At 39.2% G+C, this 19,556-nt stretch overlaps 1 protein-coding gene across 1 annotated transcript in view; it reads left to right on the forward strand.

Moving 5' to 3' along the window:
* The window catches only part of LOC123771453 (acylphosphatase-2), a 43,125-nt gene extending 26,335 nt beyond the window's left edge, over positions 1-16,790 (forward strand). Inside the window, exons 2-3 of the mRNA XM_045763986.2 lie at positions 7,806-7,932; positions 14,502-16,790. Coding sequence (XP_045619942.2) covers positions 7,806-7,932; positions 14,502-14,616 — 242 coding nt within the window. The 3' untranslated portion in view covers positions 14,617-16,790. The remainder of the gene's footprint in view (positions 1-7,805; positions 7,933-14,501) is intronic.
* Positions 16,791-19,556: the final 2,766 nt, after the last annotated feature.

The raw sequence follows: 19,556 nt of genomic DNA on the forward strand, positions 1-19,556 counted from the left end.
ATATATATAACATGGAGGACAGAAGAAAATGTATATATGCTGGTTAGCATTGTAAATGTCTGGCCACGTCTGTGGTAGAAAAATAATAATAAAAATAAAAATAAAACAAGGGCACCTGTCCCGGTGGTGAGTGGGGGGGGGTGATGATAAGACGTGCTTGAGACGGCTCTCAAGGTGATGACCGCCTGTCTTAAGTCCTCCAGCCGCCAGATACCACCCCACCACAACCTTAATTTATACCTTTCTTTATTTTCTTTCTCCTTGTGTAAAGGAGGAAATGTATGTGTTTATCTCTCAGAATGTTCGGTAATACGTTTATTGCTTGTGATGTGTGTCTATGTATGTATTAACACGATGTACTGAACGGGGTGAGAATAGCTTGAGCTACCTCATCCCTTTGTGTGTATTTTACCTCAATAAACTTATTTGAATTTCTTTCTTTATTAGCTGTAAGTTAATTATTTGTAATCTTTTCTCAAGCTATTCATTTGTTATGAACAACACATACTTACAGTGTCAACCACATTAAGCGTATTGGAGTAACAATAATGACACATTATGACATAATAATAATATTTACTAGATGTGTTATTTGTTATTTTGTAACACTCAACAACGTCATTCAGTTATAACAATTATGAAGCATAATACGATATGTCATTTCTTCCTGTAAACGTTTAAGCATCACTAGCTGTCATCGTTGTCAATTTAATATTTATACTGTAAGGGAACACATTTCTCTCCGGCTGACAACCTCAATATTTACTGACGTTAGCGGAGGGTAACGGGGGCCTGGCCACTTTGCTGAAGGGCTGTGGCTGCTCCCTTATTTTGTGGAGGGGGGGGGGGGAGTCAAGAGCATGAAGAGGCACGGGTGAATGGAGAGTTTAGAGGTGTTAGTTATGATAGGAGGCGGGCTGTCTGCCTTGCTGACACGAGGTGTGTTCTCACCTAGTTGTGTTTGGCTCTTTGGCCCCGCCTCTCAACTGTCAATCTACTGGTGTACAGGTTCCTGAGCCTACTGGGCTCCTACATATGAAACTGTGTATGGAGTCAGCCTCCATCACATCACTGCCTAATGCATTCGATCTGTTAACTACTCTGACACTGAAAAAGTTTTTTCTAACATTCCTGTGGCTCATTTGGGTACTCAGCTTCCACCTATTTTTAATTTTTTTTAAATTTTGCCCCGAGGGGCGAGTTTATTGGGCAGCGCCACTCATCTTGTGAGTAGACATACTGCCATAGCAGCATGTACAACACTCCCCAATAGGAAGAAAACCCGCTGGGTTGTTCATCCTGTCACTTGTACCCAGACACAGCTGGGACTTGCTTAACTCTTGTTTACGTACCATCCATGTTAAACTGTTTATCTTTATCTACCCTGTCAATTCCTCTGAGAATTTTGTAGGTAGTGATCATGACTCCCCCCAATTCTTCTGTCTTTCAGTTTCATGAGGTTCAATACCAGTAATCTTTCCTCATAGATCATTCTTCTCAGCTCGGGGACTAGCCTGATGGCATACCTCTGAACCTTTTCTAACTTCGCTTTTAGTTATATCAAGCAATGAGGCAAGAAACATTGCTTGACTTGGAGAGTCCTTTTTTTTTAACTGTCATTAATTACGGGCCGGTGTTAACAAAACTATACACAGAGGAATTTGAAAGGTTCCAGATAACTGACACAGAGGGACAGTGTAACATGAATTTATTGAGAACAATATACGATATTCACCAAGTCCCTACTCGAACACCACTGGCAAATGTTTAGAAATCTTACATGGCTCGATTGGTGACCTGCAGCCTCACACTGCCCCCGGCACTCCAGCACTCTCTCTCGCCTAACTCCCCTACAGGGGCATATATACACACCCCCAAAACTGCCAGACACCCTATTAGCTGGAGAAATGGGGAGGGGGAGAATTGCTGTTGCTAACCTACATAGAGGTGTAACGTCTGCCCACACGTGCACAAATTTGCCATTAAAATGTTTGACAGCCGCCCTACACCTCTTCAAGGATGGGAATTATCAATTACGGGTGGAGGGGGGGGGGGGTGCAAGAGGGAAGAAACGTTTTCCTCACCCGAATGTTTACACAGCCAACACTCCCCCTGCAGGTTATTGACCTCTGACCTGGCAGAAAGTGGTAGATGCCTGGGTGTTTACACATAACAATCTGGGAGTCTAATTCCTTGTGCACGTGCCTAAGTCACGTGCCTAAGTCTAAGACATTGTGCACGTGTGTGTGTATGCACGTGTGTGTATGTGTGTGTGTGTGTGTGTGTGTGTGTGTGTGTGTGTGTGTGTGTGTGTGTACTCACCTAGTTGTACTCACCTAGTTGTGTTTGCGGGGGTTGAGCTCTGGCTCTTTGGTCCCGCCTCTCAACCGTCAATCAACAGGCGTACAGATTCCTGAGCCTATCGGGCTCTGTCATATCTACACTTGAAACTGTGTATGGAGTCAGCCTCCACCACATCACTTCCTAATGCATTCCATTTGTCAACCACTCTGACACTAAAAAAGTTCTTTCTAATATCTCTGTGGCTCATTTGGGCACTCAGTTTCCACCTGTGTCCCCTTGTGCGTGTTCCCCTTGTGTTAGACTGTCTTTATCTACCCTATCAATCCCCTTCAGAATCTTGAATGTGGTGATCATGTGTGTGTGTGTGTGTGTGTGTGTGTGTGTGTGTGTGTGTGTGTGTGTGTGTGTGTGTGTGTGTGTGTGTGTGTGTGTGTGTGTGTGTGTGTGTGTGCGTGTGTGTGTGTGTGTATGTGTGTGTGCGTGTGCGTGTGTGTGTGCGTGTGAGGTTCTTCCTTGTACTGTGTACTGTGTATAGCAGTCTTGGTTGGGTCTTGCCTTTATTTGCTGTCATTTTGTGGTACGTAGCCTCGAGGGGTGAGGACAGGGAAAGTAGTGGGACAGGGGGAGAGGACAGGAGAGAAGCGGGAAGGGATGAGCGATAACACCCCTCACTGTCACATCACTGCAGTCCTCCTGTGTATGGAGTCTGCCTCCAATGCCTAGTGCAGGCACACTCCACACAGTTTCAAATGTAGATATGGTAGAACCCAGTAGGCTCAGGAATCTCACCAGTTGCGGGCCTCGTGTGGCGTTGTGGTAAGACACTCATCTGGCGTTTCGCGAGTGCTTCAATCCGTCCTTGACTCAAGTCCATTACATCCAGTGGTCGACCCCACAGCAGTCCGTCCTCCAAACAAAGACCCAAAAGTGATTCCGTGCACCCGCCAAACCCTCAGCTGTTTATGAATGAAAAACGCTTTACACACGACTCACAAATGATCATGTTCGAACACTTCCGGAACAAGGGCTTCACTGACGACTTTTGTTCGACCCACACCGCTGTAAATGCTTCACCCACGTACTACAATTACCAATAATCGCCAACAGAACCTAAACACCTAACTTAACCTAAACTATGCCTATTTATGCACAATATGCTAATATAATATAATATTATTTATATTTGAGAAGATTCCCGTTTTGAATGAACAGCATGTAAAAATTTATGAATGCGTCTGTGGGGTCGACCGCTGGATGTAATGGACTTGAATCGAGGACGGGTTGCCCACAGACGCATTCATAAATTTTTACATGTTGTTCATTCAAAACGGGAATTTTCTCAAATATAAATTCATATTATAATATAATAGCATATTGTGCATATATAGGCATAGGTTAGGTGTTTAGGTGAAGCATTTACAGCGGTGTGATTCGAACAAAATTCGTCAGTGAAGCACTTGTTCCGGAAGTGTTCGAACGAAATCAGTTGTGAGTCGTGTGTGTAAACCGTTTTTCATTCATAAACAGCGGGTTTGGCGGGTGCATGGAATCACTTTACAATATAGGACATAGGACAATATCCAACTCTAGCCCCAGACATCACTCGGTACCCCTACTCAAATCTCTGAATATGTTTGACATTAAGTCACTGCACATTCTCTCATGTGTATTATACATATATAAAACGCTGAACTGTAATGCCAATCCTGACCTCAAAAGCTTCATTGAAGGTTGTAACAGAACCCATGAGCACCACACCAGAAACAAATACAGTTTTGATATTCCAAGAGTACGACTTAATCAAACTAGAAATGCTCTACAAATCAAAGGACCCAGAATGTGGAATGACCTTCCCAACCATGTTAGACTGTACCTCTCTCAACCAGTTTAAGATAAAAACGAAGCACTACCTAATAAATTCCCTGTAACCTACCTTACCCCTATATTGTCAACCCATGTCTGTTTTTTTAAGCAACGCTGTTTGTCGACCTAACTGTATTTGTGCTACTTTTTCAGCCATGTTCCCCCTTTTTATTTTTATTTTTACTTGTTCTCAACACATTTTATACTTTAAACTCAATTAGTATTAAGTTTTAGTCTTTAATGTTTTTCCTGCCCGAAACGCTTTGCGTAATAGTGGCTTTAGGCATTGTATGTACTAGCTCTATCTATAAATCTATCAATTTTTGTAAAATATCTGGTATGTATGTACCTTACCTGAATAAACATTTATTTATTTATTATTATTATTACTTTTGGGTCTTTGTTTGGAGGACGGGCTGAGTGCTCTGTCATGGGTTCGCATCCTGGCCGGGGAGGATTTACTGGGCGCCAATCCTTAACTGTAGCCTCTGTTTACCCATCAGTAAAATGGGTACCTGGTTGTTAAACGATTTGGCGGGTCGTATTCCAGGGAATATTAGGATTAAGACCTTGCCCGAAACGCTACGCGTGCTAGTGGCTGTACAAGAATGTAACAACTCTTGTATATATAAATATAAATATAAATAAATTAATATTAAGTTGAATGACAGTTGAGAGGCGGGACCAAAGAGCCGAAGCTCAACCCCTGCAAGTACGTCTAGCTAGCTGAGTACAGGGAGGGTAGGGGGGAAGGGGTGAGGACAAGGAAGGATAGAAGGGAGGGGCGAGGAGAGGCTATAGGTAGGGGAAAGGAGTGGGGAGGGAGGAGTGAGGATAGAGGGAAACATTACAACATTTGGGCAACACAGACGCCATTGAACAGTAAAATGTTCGTATCCTATCCTGTTTCTGATATACGTAAATGATCTCCCGGAGGGCATAGCCTCATTCCTCTCAATGTTTGCTGACGACGCCAAAATTATGAGAAGGATTAAGACAGAGGGCAGCTTGAGGCTTCAAGAAGGCCTGGACAAGCTGCAGAAATGGTCGAACAAATGGTTGTTAGAGTTTAACCCAAGCAAATGTAATGTAATGAAGATAGGGGTAGGGAGCAGGAGGCCAAATACAAGGCATCATTTGAGAGACGAAATACTTCAAGAGTCAGAGAGAGAGAAAGACCTGGGGGTTGACATCACGCCAGACCTGTCCCCTGAAGCCCATATCAAGAAGATAATATCAGCGGCATATGCCAGGTTGACCGACATAAGAACGGCATTTAGAAACTTGTGTAAGGAATCATTCAGAACTTTGTATACCACATATGTCAGACCAATCCTGGAGTATGCAGCCCCAGCATGGAGTCCATATCTAGTCAAGCATAAGACTAAACTGGAAAAGGTTCAAAGGTTTGCAACCAGACCTGAAAGGTTATGAGATACGAGGAGAGACTGCGGGAATTAAACCTCACGTCGCTGGAAGACAGAAGAGTTAGGGGGAACATGATCACCACACAAAATTCTCAAAGGAATTGATAGGGTAGACAAGGACAGGCTATTTAACACAAGGGGCACACGCACTAGGGGATACAGGTGAAAATTGAGTGCCTAAATGAGCCACAGATATATTAGAAAGAACTTTTTTAGTGTCAGAGTGATTAACAAATGGTATGCATTAGGCAGTGATGTGGTGGATGCTGACTCCATACACAGTTTCAAATATAGATGATAGAGCCCAGTAGGCTCAGGAATCTGTACACCAGTTGATTGAGAGTTGAGAGGCGGGACCAAAGAGCCAGAGCTCAACCCCCGCAAGCACAAATAGGTGAGTACAGTTATCGAGAGTAACATTAACGACATACACCACAGACTGAAAGACTCAAACCTCTGAAAACTCTTACTGGTAAGATTACTTGTGTTAGTAATAAATATGCAAGACTAATTTACATATTGTTTACCAAATCTCTAGTTGATTGTCATGCCTTGCATTTCACTAACTCCCTCGCCTCTACCAAGAAGAAACAAGAACACAAAATGAAGCCACGATGATGATTCTTGGTGGCACAAGATGAACTAGACTCATCGGAGTGAGATGAGCTACACTGTCCCACTATTCTCTTAAGAATAGTCAACAGTACTTTTGTTCATTATCGTGTCGAGAGATGGACATCTCCCAACTTATCTGCCTCCCTTCCCCCCCCCCCCCCCACCACCTTCCAAGCTAGACGTACTTGCAGGGGTTGAGCTTCGGCTCTTTGGTCCCGCCTATCAACTGTCATTCAACTTAATATAATATATACGTAAATGATCTCCCGGAGGGTATAGCCTCATTCCTCTCAACGACGCTAAAATTATGAAAAGGATTAAGACAGAGGACAGCTTGAGGCTCCATGAAGACTTGGACAAGCTGCAGAAATGGTCGAACAAATGGTTGTTAGAGTTTAACCCAAGCAAATGTAATGTAATGAAGATAGGTGTAGGGAGCAGGAGGCCACTACGGCCTCCTACAGGTGTGATTCGAACTCCTACTGCCTCCTTAAGTGGCAGGAGGCCACTTACGGTCCACTACGGCCCCTTGGCGGTAGTGGACCAGGAGCCCCACCTCCAGCTGGCCGTGGTGGGCCAGAAGCCCCACCTCCAGCTGGCCGTGGTGGGCCAGGCGCCCCACCTCCAGCTGGCCGTGGTGGGCCAGGAGACCCACCTCCAGCTGGCCGTGGTGGGCCAGGAGCCCCACCTCCAGCTGGCCGTGGTGGGCCAGGAGACCCACCACACACGCCCACCAGCTCCACCCTCGCCAACTGTCAGCACTAAAAGATAACAATGTAAATTGCCCAGTATAGAATTATCCTCGATAAGCCTAACAAGCTTCCTGTCCCGGACAGCAGTACAGCGGTAGGCCTACACCGCCTACTGTATGGTGATCGGGTACATGAGACGCAAATTTAAATTATGTTAAAAAAGCCCATCAAATAATATTCCAGAGTTCATAGACGAGTTATGTGAAAGGAATCAGATTCACCGAGAATTTTATAGAGTATGGGGAACTGTTTAGGTTCAAATTCAAATATAAATTCCTTCTCCTGCACTTATAACACTATATACTGTATTGTTCTTTCAACTACGTATATAGTATATATATTTAGCGATATCTGCACTCGAGCTTTACTAAAATCAGATCCAAGAACTCGTTAATAAATTCCCTTACATTTCTTAAAAAATTAAATACACTAAAAAATTCATGATTATATTCTTTTTCATATCAAAGGTGTAGGAAGTTCATATCCTCACATAAATCATTAACAGCGTCATATCCACTAAACATCATATTTACATTTCAGTATTTCCCTCGTCAGTATTTGAAATTAATTATAAACATTTGCTTATATTATCAAACCACCTCTCTAAGACTTCCATTGTGGAGCTGTTTATTTAGGTCTTGGTCACACTACACCACAAGCCACACTATCTACACCACAGGTCACCCTACACCACAGGCCACAGGCCACACTACCTACAACACAGGTCACACTACACCACAGGTCACACTACACCACAGGCCACACTACTAGAGCACGGACTCACTCACTCGCCACCATCATGGACCTATTTACAAGATGTGACCTTTGGCTTCCCTCCCCCCAGGCTGCAACTTCATCAAGGTGGCCAAGGACAAAGCAGACAGTCTGGGCATCACTGGCTGGATTAAGAACAACAAAACCGGCACCGTTGGTGGCCGCCTCCAGGGTCCCAAAGGCCACGTGGAGCAGATGTGAGTACCACTCCCCTCCAGCTCTTAATAATAATTCATTGTCGGGGAACAAGCAGCCATTATTTATTTTGCAGAGTCGGGCATATTATACATATACTATGTTACTTATGTCGAGGCCCCCGCCTTCCCCCACCCAGGGTCGAATTACTGACCCTCCCTAGGATGCAGCCCCCCACAAGCTGACTAACTCATCTCCCACACTTGCTTCTAGGGGAGAGATAGGAGCATTAGATGACAGGAAATGGGCCATTTCTGTCCCGCCCCGGATTTGAACCGGGAATTCTCGATTGTGAGTCGGGAACGAACCTGACTGTGCTACCCTGCTTTGAATTTAATGGAGAGCAAGCCAGGGACCATAGAAAGTGCAGTAATTATCAAAAGAAGGCATCAAGCCAGGGACCAAAGAAAGAAAGAAATTAATAAACCTGTTAGGCTTTTTGCGGCCACCCTGGGAGAGGGTATGGCCTCAATAAGCCTAACTCACCCATTCAGTTACTGACCAGATCCAACGGTACTTGATGTGGTCGACTGGTGCATAGTGTGCCACATTATGTACTTCTACTGCACCATCAATAGTACTTGATGTGGTCCACTGGTACATAGTGTGCCACATTAAGTACTTCTACTGCACCATCGATACAACACAGTAGATAATATATGTGTTGCATCCATCAAACCAAGCGGTCTGTATATTGATTGATTGATGAAGATTAAGCCACCCAAAAGGTGGCACGGGCATGAATAGCCCGTAAGTGGTGGCCCTTTTGAGCCATTACCGGTATCTGGAGATGTGTGGAGGTGCGGCTGCACCCTGCGTGACGGGAGATGTCTCCCATGGGTCTGTACAGTGATGACCTAGATTTTGGCATGGCTGGCATTTGATCCCCAAAGATCCCAACATGGTTTGGGACCATTCCCTGCAGCTTCTTGTCATCTTGTAAATGCTATGTCGTCATATTAGCATCTTCCCTTGTTGTGTTAGTCAAGTCAAGCAGTTTTTAAAGTGTATTCACCTAGTTGTGCTTACAGAGGTTGAACTATGGCTCTCTGGTCCCACCTCTCAACTGTCAATCAACTGGTGTACAGGTTTCTGAGGCTACTGGGCTTTATCATATCTACATTTGAAACTGTGTATGGAGTCAGCCTCCACCACATCACTTGTGTGCACTAGTTGATAGGTGGTTACGTGTACTTAGCCATAAACAGCTAGGGGCGTGAGATATCATCAACCACTTACCGAAGCCTCATGCAATAAAAAAGTAACTCCCTGTTTTATTATTCAATACCCCAAATGCCAGGGGAAATTTGTATACATCAAGTGGAATGTGGAATGACCTTCCCAATCATGTTAAAGACTGTACCTCTCTCCCAACCAGTTTAAGATAAAAACTAAGTACTACCTAATTAACTCCATGTAACCAACCTCACCCCCAAAATGTCAACCCATGTCTACTATTTTAAACAATGCTGTTTGTTGACCAAATTGTATTTTTGCTATTTTTTCTGCCATGTTCCTCCCCTTTTTTATCTTTTTTATTTTCTCAACACAATATATACTTTAATCTCAATTGTATTAAGTTTTAGTTGTAGTGTTTTTCCTGCCCGAAACGCTTTGCGTAATAGTGACTTTAGACATTGTATGTACTAGCTCTATCTATAAATCCATCAACGTTTTGCATCTCACCTTGTATGTACTTTACCTGAATAAATATTTGTATTTGTATAAGTATTTGCCCAAAACGCTATGTGTGCTAGTGGCTTTACAAGAATGTAAAATCAACTTCATTTTTTTTTTCTATGTTCTCTCTTAATCCCCAGTGTACCTTCTTGTATATAAATAAATAAATAAATAAATAAGTCACTGCACATCCTCTCAAGAGTACTCTATACCTATAAAACTTTGAACTGCAATGCGAATCCTGACCTTAAGCGCGTCCTAGATGCCTTCGGCACCACACTAGAAACAAATATGTTCCTAGCTAGAAGAGAGACTAAGAAATATTTACTTAATATCACGTAACTAATTTCACTCATTTCCCCTTGTAATAAGTTATTCTTGTGTTACTGTTATCGTATGTTTCATTTAAAATTTATAAAAATAAAAAATAATAAATAATAATTACTCTACAAATGTCCTTTCCTTTATTAAGTGTCATCTAAGAGCTGTATCTACACTTGTAAAATTGCTTACTCAACACTTTTATGATCTTTTCTGTTTAATTTTAAGTGTTTGCCCCACTAAACCATGAAATTTTACTAATTTACTGTATGATTTTGTTATGTTCTATTAGCTTAACTAGGGTAAATGTGCACATTTACAGATAAGATAAATGTGCTACAAAAGATATTATATAACATACATACAAAGTGAATAATGATGTACTCAAGATGAATTTTCTTGAACTCAGAAGCACATGAATGGAGTAAAGCACTACACAGCACAATTTACAGATACAGTAACAGTACTCACAAAGTACAGTAGGGATTTCCCTTTGTTCTAGAAAATGTATAAACTATTAACATAAGTGCAATGTACAATGCTCAGTAATATTAGAAACAAATAATAGAAGGAAATAAAATATTCTTTATGAAAAACTATATTTACATCAAAGGCAGTTCTTGAACTGTCTTTGATGTAGATATTCCTTGAATATTTATAATAATAATAATAATAATAATAATAATTTATTTACAAGAAGGTACAATGGGTTGGTGAGATTTCATTAGAGTAATCATACATTTGACTGATATACCTTTGATTCCTTGAAGGATAATTTGCAAGCAGTGTGAAAGTACAGTATTGAGCAGCTCTGAGAATACAACTCAGTGACTCAGTGTGAACTAATGTCCCACATGGCCTTTTAATTCTGTTGGCAGCCACAACTCTGGTATCAGGTGACCAATGGAGGCGTTGGCAAGGCCCAAGACACCACCACCATGTTACTGTGTGCAGCACTGCAAATTTTTCTTGTATTATTTATGCATAAGAAGGTACAATGAATAGGCACAGTCTCATACAGCCACTGGCATGCATCGCATTCCAGACATGGCTTAAAGCTAAGAAATTTGTTGAAATATTTGTTACAAATTTGTAAGTTATTAGTAAGTAACAATCATATACAAGATGCTTAAAACCAGTGACTGAGGAATACACTGAGAATTTGCAGAAATTGGAAGTTAATATAAGTTCAGTACTGTAATGCCATTTATGGCTTCTGAAGGTATAGACAGAAAAACCATGGATGAAAAATCATCTTCTGCTGTCTGTTCTATATTGGGGCTTGTTGAGCTTGGAGCTCTTTGTGCATATATGTACAACACAGGATCTTTAAGAGAAGTGGTCTGAATTAATATTTTCCAATCTGTTCAGTATTTTAAAGGTCACATGGAGATCAGCCTTGTCATGTCTGGTTTGTAGCAGTTAATCATGAGGCCCTCATCCTTTCTTAGTATGAAAGTTAACTTAGTTCTGGGATGAATTTCTTCGTTCTACTTTTTCCTTTGAAGCTCACTGTTCTTAAATTTTTCCAAAGCAGTTGTCTTTTTGGAGATGAGCTCTACGTGCTTGGATACAATAGTCAAATAGGGGTACACCAGGGACTTGTACAGCTGAATGACTACTTTCTTTCTCCCTCAAGTCAAAAGTTCATTTTTATTATTCCTAAGGCTTCAAGTCATGTACATATACCTACTGCAAGTCCTTTGTCTATATACTGTAGCTGGTTATCATTTCCAGGGAAGTGACTTAGTTCATTAAGCAAGTTTTTTTTTAAATACTGTACAATGTTGTTTTGCTTTTACAATATTGTTCAATATGAGATTGCCTATCTCCAAAGTAGAGAATGTTCCCTTAACCAAGGGATTTTCCCTTGGTTAAGTTTCAGATTGGAGTTTCAGTCGTAAACATGGTTCATTGGCCAGTTCTTTTAAGATTTTGGATCTAATGCCATTCATACCAGAAGCTTTTGATTCCTGTTATTTGCCAATGCTCTTCCTGATTTTCTTACATGTAATGGAGATACAGTATTCCTTATTTATTCTTTTCCCATGTTTCATACATACTGTACATGTGAGTGTTGGGATGTTGTCTTAATTTTTCTAGTGTGAACACTGATGTAAAGTATTCATTCAGTGTCATCTGCCTGTTTAGCATTAGTTATAACTTGGTTTATTTTATCTTTCAAGAGTCCTACTGTGACTTTTGTCTTGATTTTACTCCATATATTAGCACAAAGAGACACTTTTTCATTCGGCTGATCTGATCTAAGTAACTGAATTCAGCCCCCTTTTATGTCTCCTATTAACTCCTTCCTGGAAGGATTTTACCTAAATTTGCCTGAAGACCACCATTTCTCTAGTGGCCTAGATGAAGACAGAGAGCTGGTGGCTTGTCAAAGGTCCTCCCATTTTTCCTGATGATTTTTTCCAACTGGATTTTGAATTGCAGTATTGTCTTGGCATTTACGGCTTCAGCGCATAGGAGATTTTATGGGTAAACAACCTTATTGGTGAGAAAGCGTTTGTTTTCCATCCTACATTATGACTTGTTAAGCTTGAAGCCATTGCTCCCTGTACCTTTTAAAGATGCAGTCTAGGTCAACATCCTCCAAACTGTTCAATATTTTAAGTTTCAATGAGATAAGCCCTCTCATGTCTGGTTTGCAGCATTGTTAGTCCTATGGCTCTCAGCCTTTCCTGGTATGAGAAACGACTTAGTTCCAGGATGATTTTTGCCACCCGTGTTCAACTTTCTCCAAAGCAACTGTGTCCTGAAGATGAGGTCTCCATCCTTGGATACAGTAGTCTAGATGGAGATGCACCAGATTTGTACAGTTCAATAACTACCTTCTTTTTCTTGAAGTCAAAGGTTCATTTAACTATTTCTAGGAGTTTGGTTGGCTTCTTTTTACTGTAGCTCCCACTTATTGTGCAACTTGCAGTAATGTGGTAAGCATGTTCCACATTTCTCCAGTCAGATTCATTTCCGTTTAGGACGACCCATTACTTTTTTATTTTTAACCACTGTTTTATCCATTCAAGTACTCTACCAGCTGGCCTCGTAGGCCAGGTGGATAGGGGCCTCGTAGCCTGGTGGATAGCGCGCAGGACTCGTAATTCTGTGGCGCGGGTTCGATTCTCGCACGAGGCAGAAACAAATGGGCAAAGTTTCTTTCACCCTGAATGCCCCTGTTACCTAGCAGTAAATAGGTACCTGGGTGTTAGTCAGCTGTCACGGGCTGCTTCCTGGGGGTGGAGGCCTGGTCGAGGACCTGGCCGCGGGGACACTAAAGCCCCGAAATCATCTCAAGATAACCTCAAGATCTCAAGATAACCATTTATTCAATATGCTCGTAATTTCCTTGACAGTCTTTTATGTAGTACCTTATCAAAGCTTTAAGAAAGTCCATGTATACTATGTTTTCTGGATGTTCTTCTGCAGTTCCTCTCTCGTTCTTTGATTGATTGATTGATTTATTGATTTATTTATTTATAAACAAGAAGGTACATTGGGAGTTAAGAGAGAACATAGAAATGACATTGATTTTACAATCTTGTAAAGCCACTAGCACGCATAGTGTTTTGGGCAAGTCCTTAAACTAACAGATAATTTTAAGTAGATAATTTACAGAAAAATTGACCAAAATGTGTACACGTACTTTACAGCTTTACTTTACAGGTACAGGTACAGATAATTTTAAGTAGATAAATTACAGTAAAATAGACAAAAAATGTTAACAGGTACATTGAAAGAATTTTTGACACAAAAACAAAGATTAAAATAATACACAATAATAACAATACACTAGAATGAACAAGGATTACTTGGTACATTAGGATAAAATTTCAGGGTTATTCATTGGTTCACTGAAGCAACAATTTGAGGGTCATTTCAAGGAATAATGAAGTAGAATATGCACTCAATATAACAACCATGATATCAGATGATATCTAAGATTATACAGTAATGGTAAAGTAATATGGCTTAGGTACAAAAAATATTGGGGGGATTGGGTAGTACTAGATGCAGTGCGAGTTAAAGCACTAGGTGGGAAACTAAGATGAAATTAGGCACTTTTTGGTTTTATTTTTGAATATGGCAAAAGTTTGACAGCTTTTCAACTCCTATCTTGATAGGGCTTATCTTATCTACCCCTCCACTCTTGTGATAAGTCTTCACAAGGTAGTCATATGGATACAGTAAAGGTTCTTCCTTTTCCTTGATTTGTCCCACTTCTTAATTAAAATACAGTAGTGCCTAAGAGAAAATGGTGAAGATACAGGTCACATAGAACAAATGTCCCACTTTTTCTCATTTATACAACATATTATTATGCAGTACTATAATAGAGTATTTAACTTTCTTGTTTAACAAGTTGAATTATCAATATTATTCAAATGACTTCATACTTGTATTCACCATTACACTGCACATACATTTTATTGAGCGGACCTTATGATTAATTTATGTAATTTGACCTACATGCATGTTATCTGCTTTCCCCTCAGAATCATTCTTAATTCATGTTATATTTTTATTTAAATATACATATAATTTCTGCTTGTTACAGGGTTAAGTGGTTGAGCGAGGACGGTTCTCCTGGATGCAAGATTGAACGCTGCCAACTAACCAACCAACAGGCCATCATCCGTCCTGACTATCCTAAGTTCAGCCTCAAATTCTAAACTTGGTTTTATTTTTACATTTCATAACCACCCAATCGTCAGCATATTTTTAGTATCAGCAAACACTTATTTAAAGGAGCATGTAGTTCATGTGATACAGTATTAAATAACACGACAGCACCCAAGAGCAGGAATGTTTCTATTCACCAGGTCACCGGGTACCGTACTGGAGCTTCACCCTCCACTCTTGTGCTTCTACATTACATGGCATCTGTCAATCATCAATAAAGGAGGAAATGTAAACTTCTGTCATAGTCAAACAAGATAAAGAGCAATGCATATTATGCAGTTAGTTCAATTTATAATAGTGTATAGTATACATTTATCATAATTTATATTTTACAACCGAGTTTTTATTAATCTGGTTAAAATCACATTTTTTTATTCAATTTCGTATTATGCCATCATTGCCAATCACCAGATAGGAATGAAATGTATGGAATCGTATAAGTACCAGCCCATTTTATATTCCCAAGTAAAAAGCTGGGAAAAGAAGTACCAAACTTTGCAAGGAAAGAATAGTGTATGCAAGAATACTACAAATCTGGCTTCAATTTCAGTTTAGAAGTACAGTATGTATACCACAAGAGTTCATTACTGTAGTTAATTTAATATGGGGCCCTATACACATTCTGTAGATGATGACAGAAAGATTAGTCATATATTGGATTCATGACATACAAAACAATCATTACTTTTAATTAAAATACTTGGATTAATATTTTATAGTACAGTATACATAACCAGTGTAATAAATTTAAATATCTTAGGTCAGCTTAACATAAATAATTAATTATACATACTGTACAGTATGTTAATTTTTAAATATTAGTAGTGTACTGTACAAACATGGCAGATTCTGCATGTTGCTCCTTTCAATGCCATATGTTTACCATTATAATTCTTATTTCAGAACATTTTGCACGTCCATTCATTATGGAAGGAAAACAAAAAAATATTCACCAATTTCCATCTAATATTATCATAGAAGTACTGTATGAGTGTCAAAGTGAATTAACTGCTTACAAGCAACATATGACATAAGCACCATAATTATTCTCTCTTGTTCCTATTCCCAGTAACAACTATCATGCCAAGTTGATTTTTGCTTATCTATGAATTTAATTGGGTTACAATTAAAAAAAATATATTTCCAACTTTACCAATGTTCCTTCATTTATGTTTCACGTCTGTCCACCACATCAAGTTCTGTATTGTAGTATGTAATTTATTATTTTTTCTTGTCTTTCCTAACCCTGTGTTCATGTTATGTACGTAGTCACTCCAAATCTATCATTATTTGGGTTTGAATTTCATAGCTTCATAAAAGAATGAGCAAATATAGTGCACAATAAATTAAAATCTTCACCTGAAGCTTATACACAAGGATGGACAGTATGAAATAGCTGTTGTCACTAACATGCTTTCAAAATCTTTATTAGCAACAGAACGTTTATTACAGATACCTTTGCAACTTTTCAGTTCATCCTTATGTTCCGCTAATCATGTCTAGGAGTCCATCTTAGTAGTGTTGAGCAGCAGCTGTGTATCGGGTAATGCTTACAAGTTCTCTATTTTCATTTTATCTTTAAATCATTTTACTTAAAACAAATTTAACTTGCTTTGATGCATAAATTTATTTCTGGAAAAGTAGTTCTTAAAACTGATAATGAATGAAGCACTCTGAATGGCATAAATTGTAAGTGAAAAGATTATCCATCTACACAGGCTTTTGCTAATAACTCTTCTGAAACCATTTATACATAATATTATGAACTGCCATAATTCATGTTAATAATAAATGTGTAAATTTAAGAAATATGAATTAATGCTCAAAATGAACAAAACTGCCAACAGTTTCAATAAATTGGTAATACTGTATTTGTATCATGATACAGTAGCCGTGTGGTCGTGCTTCATCACTATGCCACCCAACTGTTTAGTTACTAGCACAGTCATAAGTGATATAAACCACATCATATGATGACGTGGTTTTAACGCCATCTCATAATACGATAATTAACTACATACAAATAGAAGCAAATGAATAAGAGCTTTCAATGTGTGTTTTCCGAGGTCATGATTGTAGTCATCTGTGATGGTGATTCTAAGACTGCAAGTTTTGTGTTTGTTAAATATTTATTTTTGGTTTATAAAATAAAGATTATACCTCAGTTGTGTATATTTTTCCTTGATATATTTAGTAAAATTTGGTAGGCTGAGGTTGGATGTGAATGAATTTAATGTAATCATTTATCAAGGCAGAAACTTGCTGGATACCCAGATCGCATCAGAGGAAAAAGGTTATCTTTCCATGAATAGTTACCCTATAGTATTAACAACTCAATATTTTTTTATAACACAGCAACTCAATGGTAGTAATTCCTTGCAACAAACAATACAAGTATTATACATTATTGAAAAATTAATTATAACCATCTCATCATAATGATGCTTAAAATTACAATTACTCATCCTTCTCTCTCTGGTCTGAAGTGTAGATGGGAGGATTGATGTGAGCTTGATAGGTATGCATTAATAAATGGAGGTTTTACAGTTTGTGGGTGAAAAGACTGTTTCCTAGTTATCTTCTGAGAGCAAAGTTTAGCTCTAGAGCACCAGCACCCAGTTATTGCACCACCTTTAGAAGGTACTAGACAGTTTAGTTTTACTTAGTGCCAAACCCTATTGGAGCTGCTTCATGATAGCAGATACAATAAAACTGATACAGAACATTCAAGAGTTCCCAGATATTACATATGATGCTTATACAAAAGCAAATAGGCATGAGCAATGTCAAAGAAGGCAGATACACAAAGGATTTTAATGAGGAACTAGGGAACAGTGAGAAGCCAAAATTTCTATCACCTTGAAAATCAAGACATTATACAAGGTGAATGATTTAATACAACGATCACTCAGTTCTGATAATAATATGCAGGTCTATGTTCCATTAGGGGGCCCATCAGCTAATATATCAGCTATGGCCAATACATAACCTAATATGAGACATGTCCCACTTCATATTTCAGTGACTGGAAGAACATAAAAATAACTGAAACTGCAAAAGCCTAATGGTTCATACGAGACAACAACTATAGTACACATTCAAGAGAACAACTTGTTCTTCATAGTGGAGAACCATCTCTCCACCGGTTATAGACAATTAATGACATAAAAATCCAAGAAAGGAATTCGCTTCTGCGAAACAGGACAGGCATGAATGGTTCTTTAGTGGGGCATGTGCCCGATCATTGGAGGCATCTGTTCAATCATTGGAGGCAACCACCAATATGACTAAGAACCCAGAAAAACTCAGTCTTATTGATATCTACTAAAGTTGAGAGACCATCAAAGTTGGATTTTTATATACACAATATGAGAAGCGTGAAAGACTCCAGAGTCTTCAGAGCACTACATGAGTCAACTTTACTAAAAAACAATTGTAGGCACAAATGAAATGTTCAAGAGCATATAAAATTGAATAAAAAATATAATAAAAATACTTGCTTTCTGGGAAAAGCCATCACAAAGGTTTTATCTTAAAAAAATAATGTAGAAGCCAACATCACCAGCAGATTTCGACCCTTAAATAGTGTGTATGTGTAAGGATGGAAATGTTCAAGGAAAAACCCTTTCATAATAGTGAGGGAAGAAAGGTTATAAGCCTTCAATGTACAGGTTAGGGCTTAACAAAATTCCACAAGCAGCACTATCACATGGATAAGGCAGGCAGAAGGTGAGCAAACACATTGTAGAAATGTAAACAGAGGGGGTTCCTCTAAGCATGTTTCCCTGCACTAAAATACAGCAAAGGAGAGGTGCCAAACTAGAAATAGGGGGCAACGGTTTAAGTCCAGTACAAGCGTGAATGAGAACTTCAAAGATTTTCACACATGAAGTACCAAAGGCTATACAACCCATTCTCCTGTTTAGATAGTAGCTTTTGTAATTATGTAAACCATAGTACAAAGATTGCTGTTCTACACAATTAGATAGAACTTTGTACTATTCACTTTATAGTTGGAAAAAATTAAGCTAAAAAACAAACTTAAATATTCCTAGGCCCAGTTTAGCACACACATGTACTATATTAGGCCTCAGATATCGTGTATTAGACCTAGGAAGGCTAGGTTAGGTTAGTTTAGTTTGTCTCTCCTTTGCTGTAGAAAATAGATTTCCAGTTTGTCCAACTCAATAGTGCCAATTTCTACTTTCTAATTTCATTGTACGTTGGTATATATACTATGGTCCTTATCGTTACTATAAGTACAGTACTCCCAAAACAGTTAGATGGGCTGGGCTTTACCAACTGCAAGAACCTATTAATTATTGAACAAAAGAGGGAAGGAACTATCAGGGGAAAAGAGCCAAGCCATTATGACTATATAACACTTGGAAGGGGTCAGAATAAGGATTTGGGATGGGACGGGGAAAAAGGAATGGTGCCCAACCACTTGGAAATCGGGGATTGAACGCTGACCTGCATGAAGCGAGGCCATCGCTCTACTGTCCAGCCCAAGTGGTTGGGTCATTAAAGGGGCACCACATAAACTGGTGCCATAAAGGATCTGCAGACACTCTGCTAATAGAGTACTAGCAAATTGTCTGCAGGTCATAGTGTTGTAAAAACAAAAACAAAAAATAACCCTCACATTTTAGTGCAACAAATTGAACAACTTAAATAAACAATATCTGATGTCATGCAGAGTATAGATCACATATACATAGACTGATGGCAAACTTTAAATTTTAAAAACATTGTTGCCCAAAAGTTTGATGAACTGCCTTTGATTTTTACTGTGAAGAATTTTTATTTAAATTTTAATATGTTTAGGAATAATAAACCGTTATCTGAGGGTACAACTTGTTCAGACCTGGTAATCAATACATACTGATATGTTTTCAATGCTAATCTTGGAATAAATAAAACAGCGATA

The sequence above is a fragment of the Procambarus clarkii genome, chromosome 14 (genome assembly GCF_040958095.1).
Source record: "Procambarus clarkii isolate CNS0578487 chromosome 14, FALCON_Pclarkii_2.0, whole genome shotgun sequence".
Taxonomy (NCBI): domain Eukaryota; kingdom Metazoa; phylum Arthropoda; class Malacostraca; order Decapoda; family Cambaridae; genus Procambarus; species Procambarus clarkii.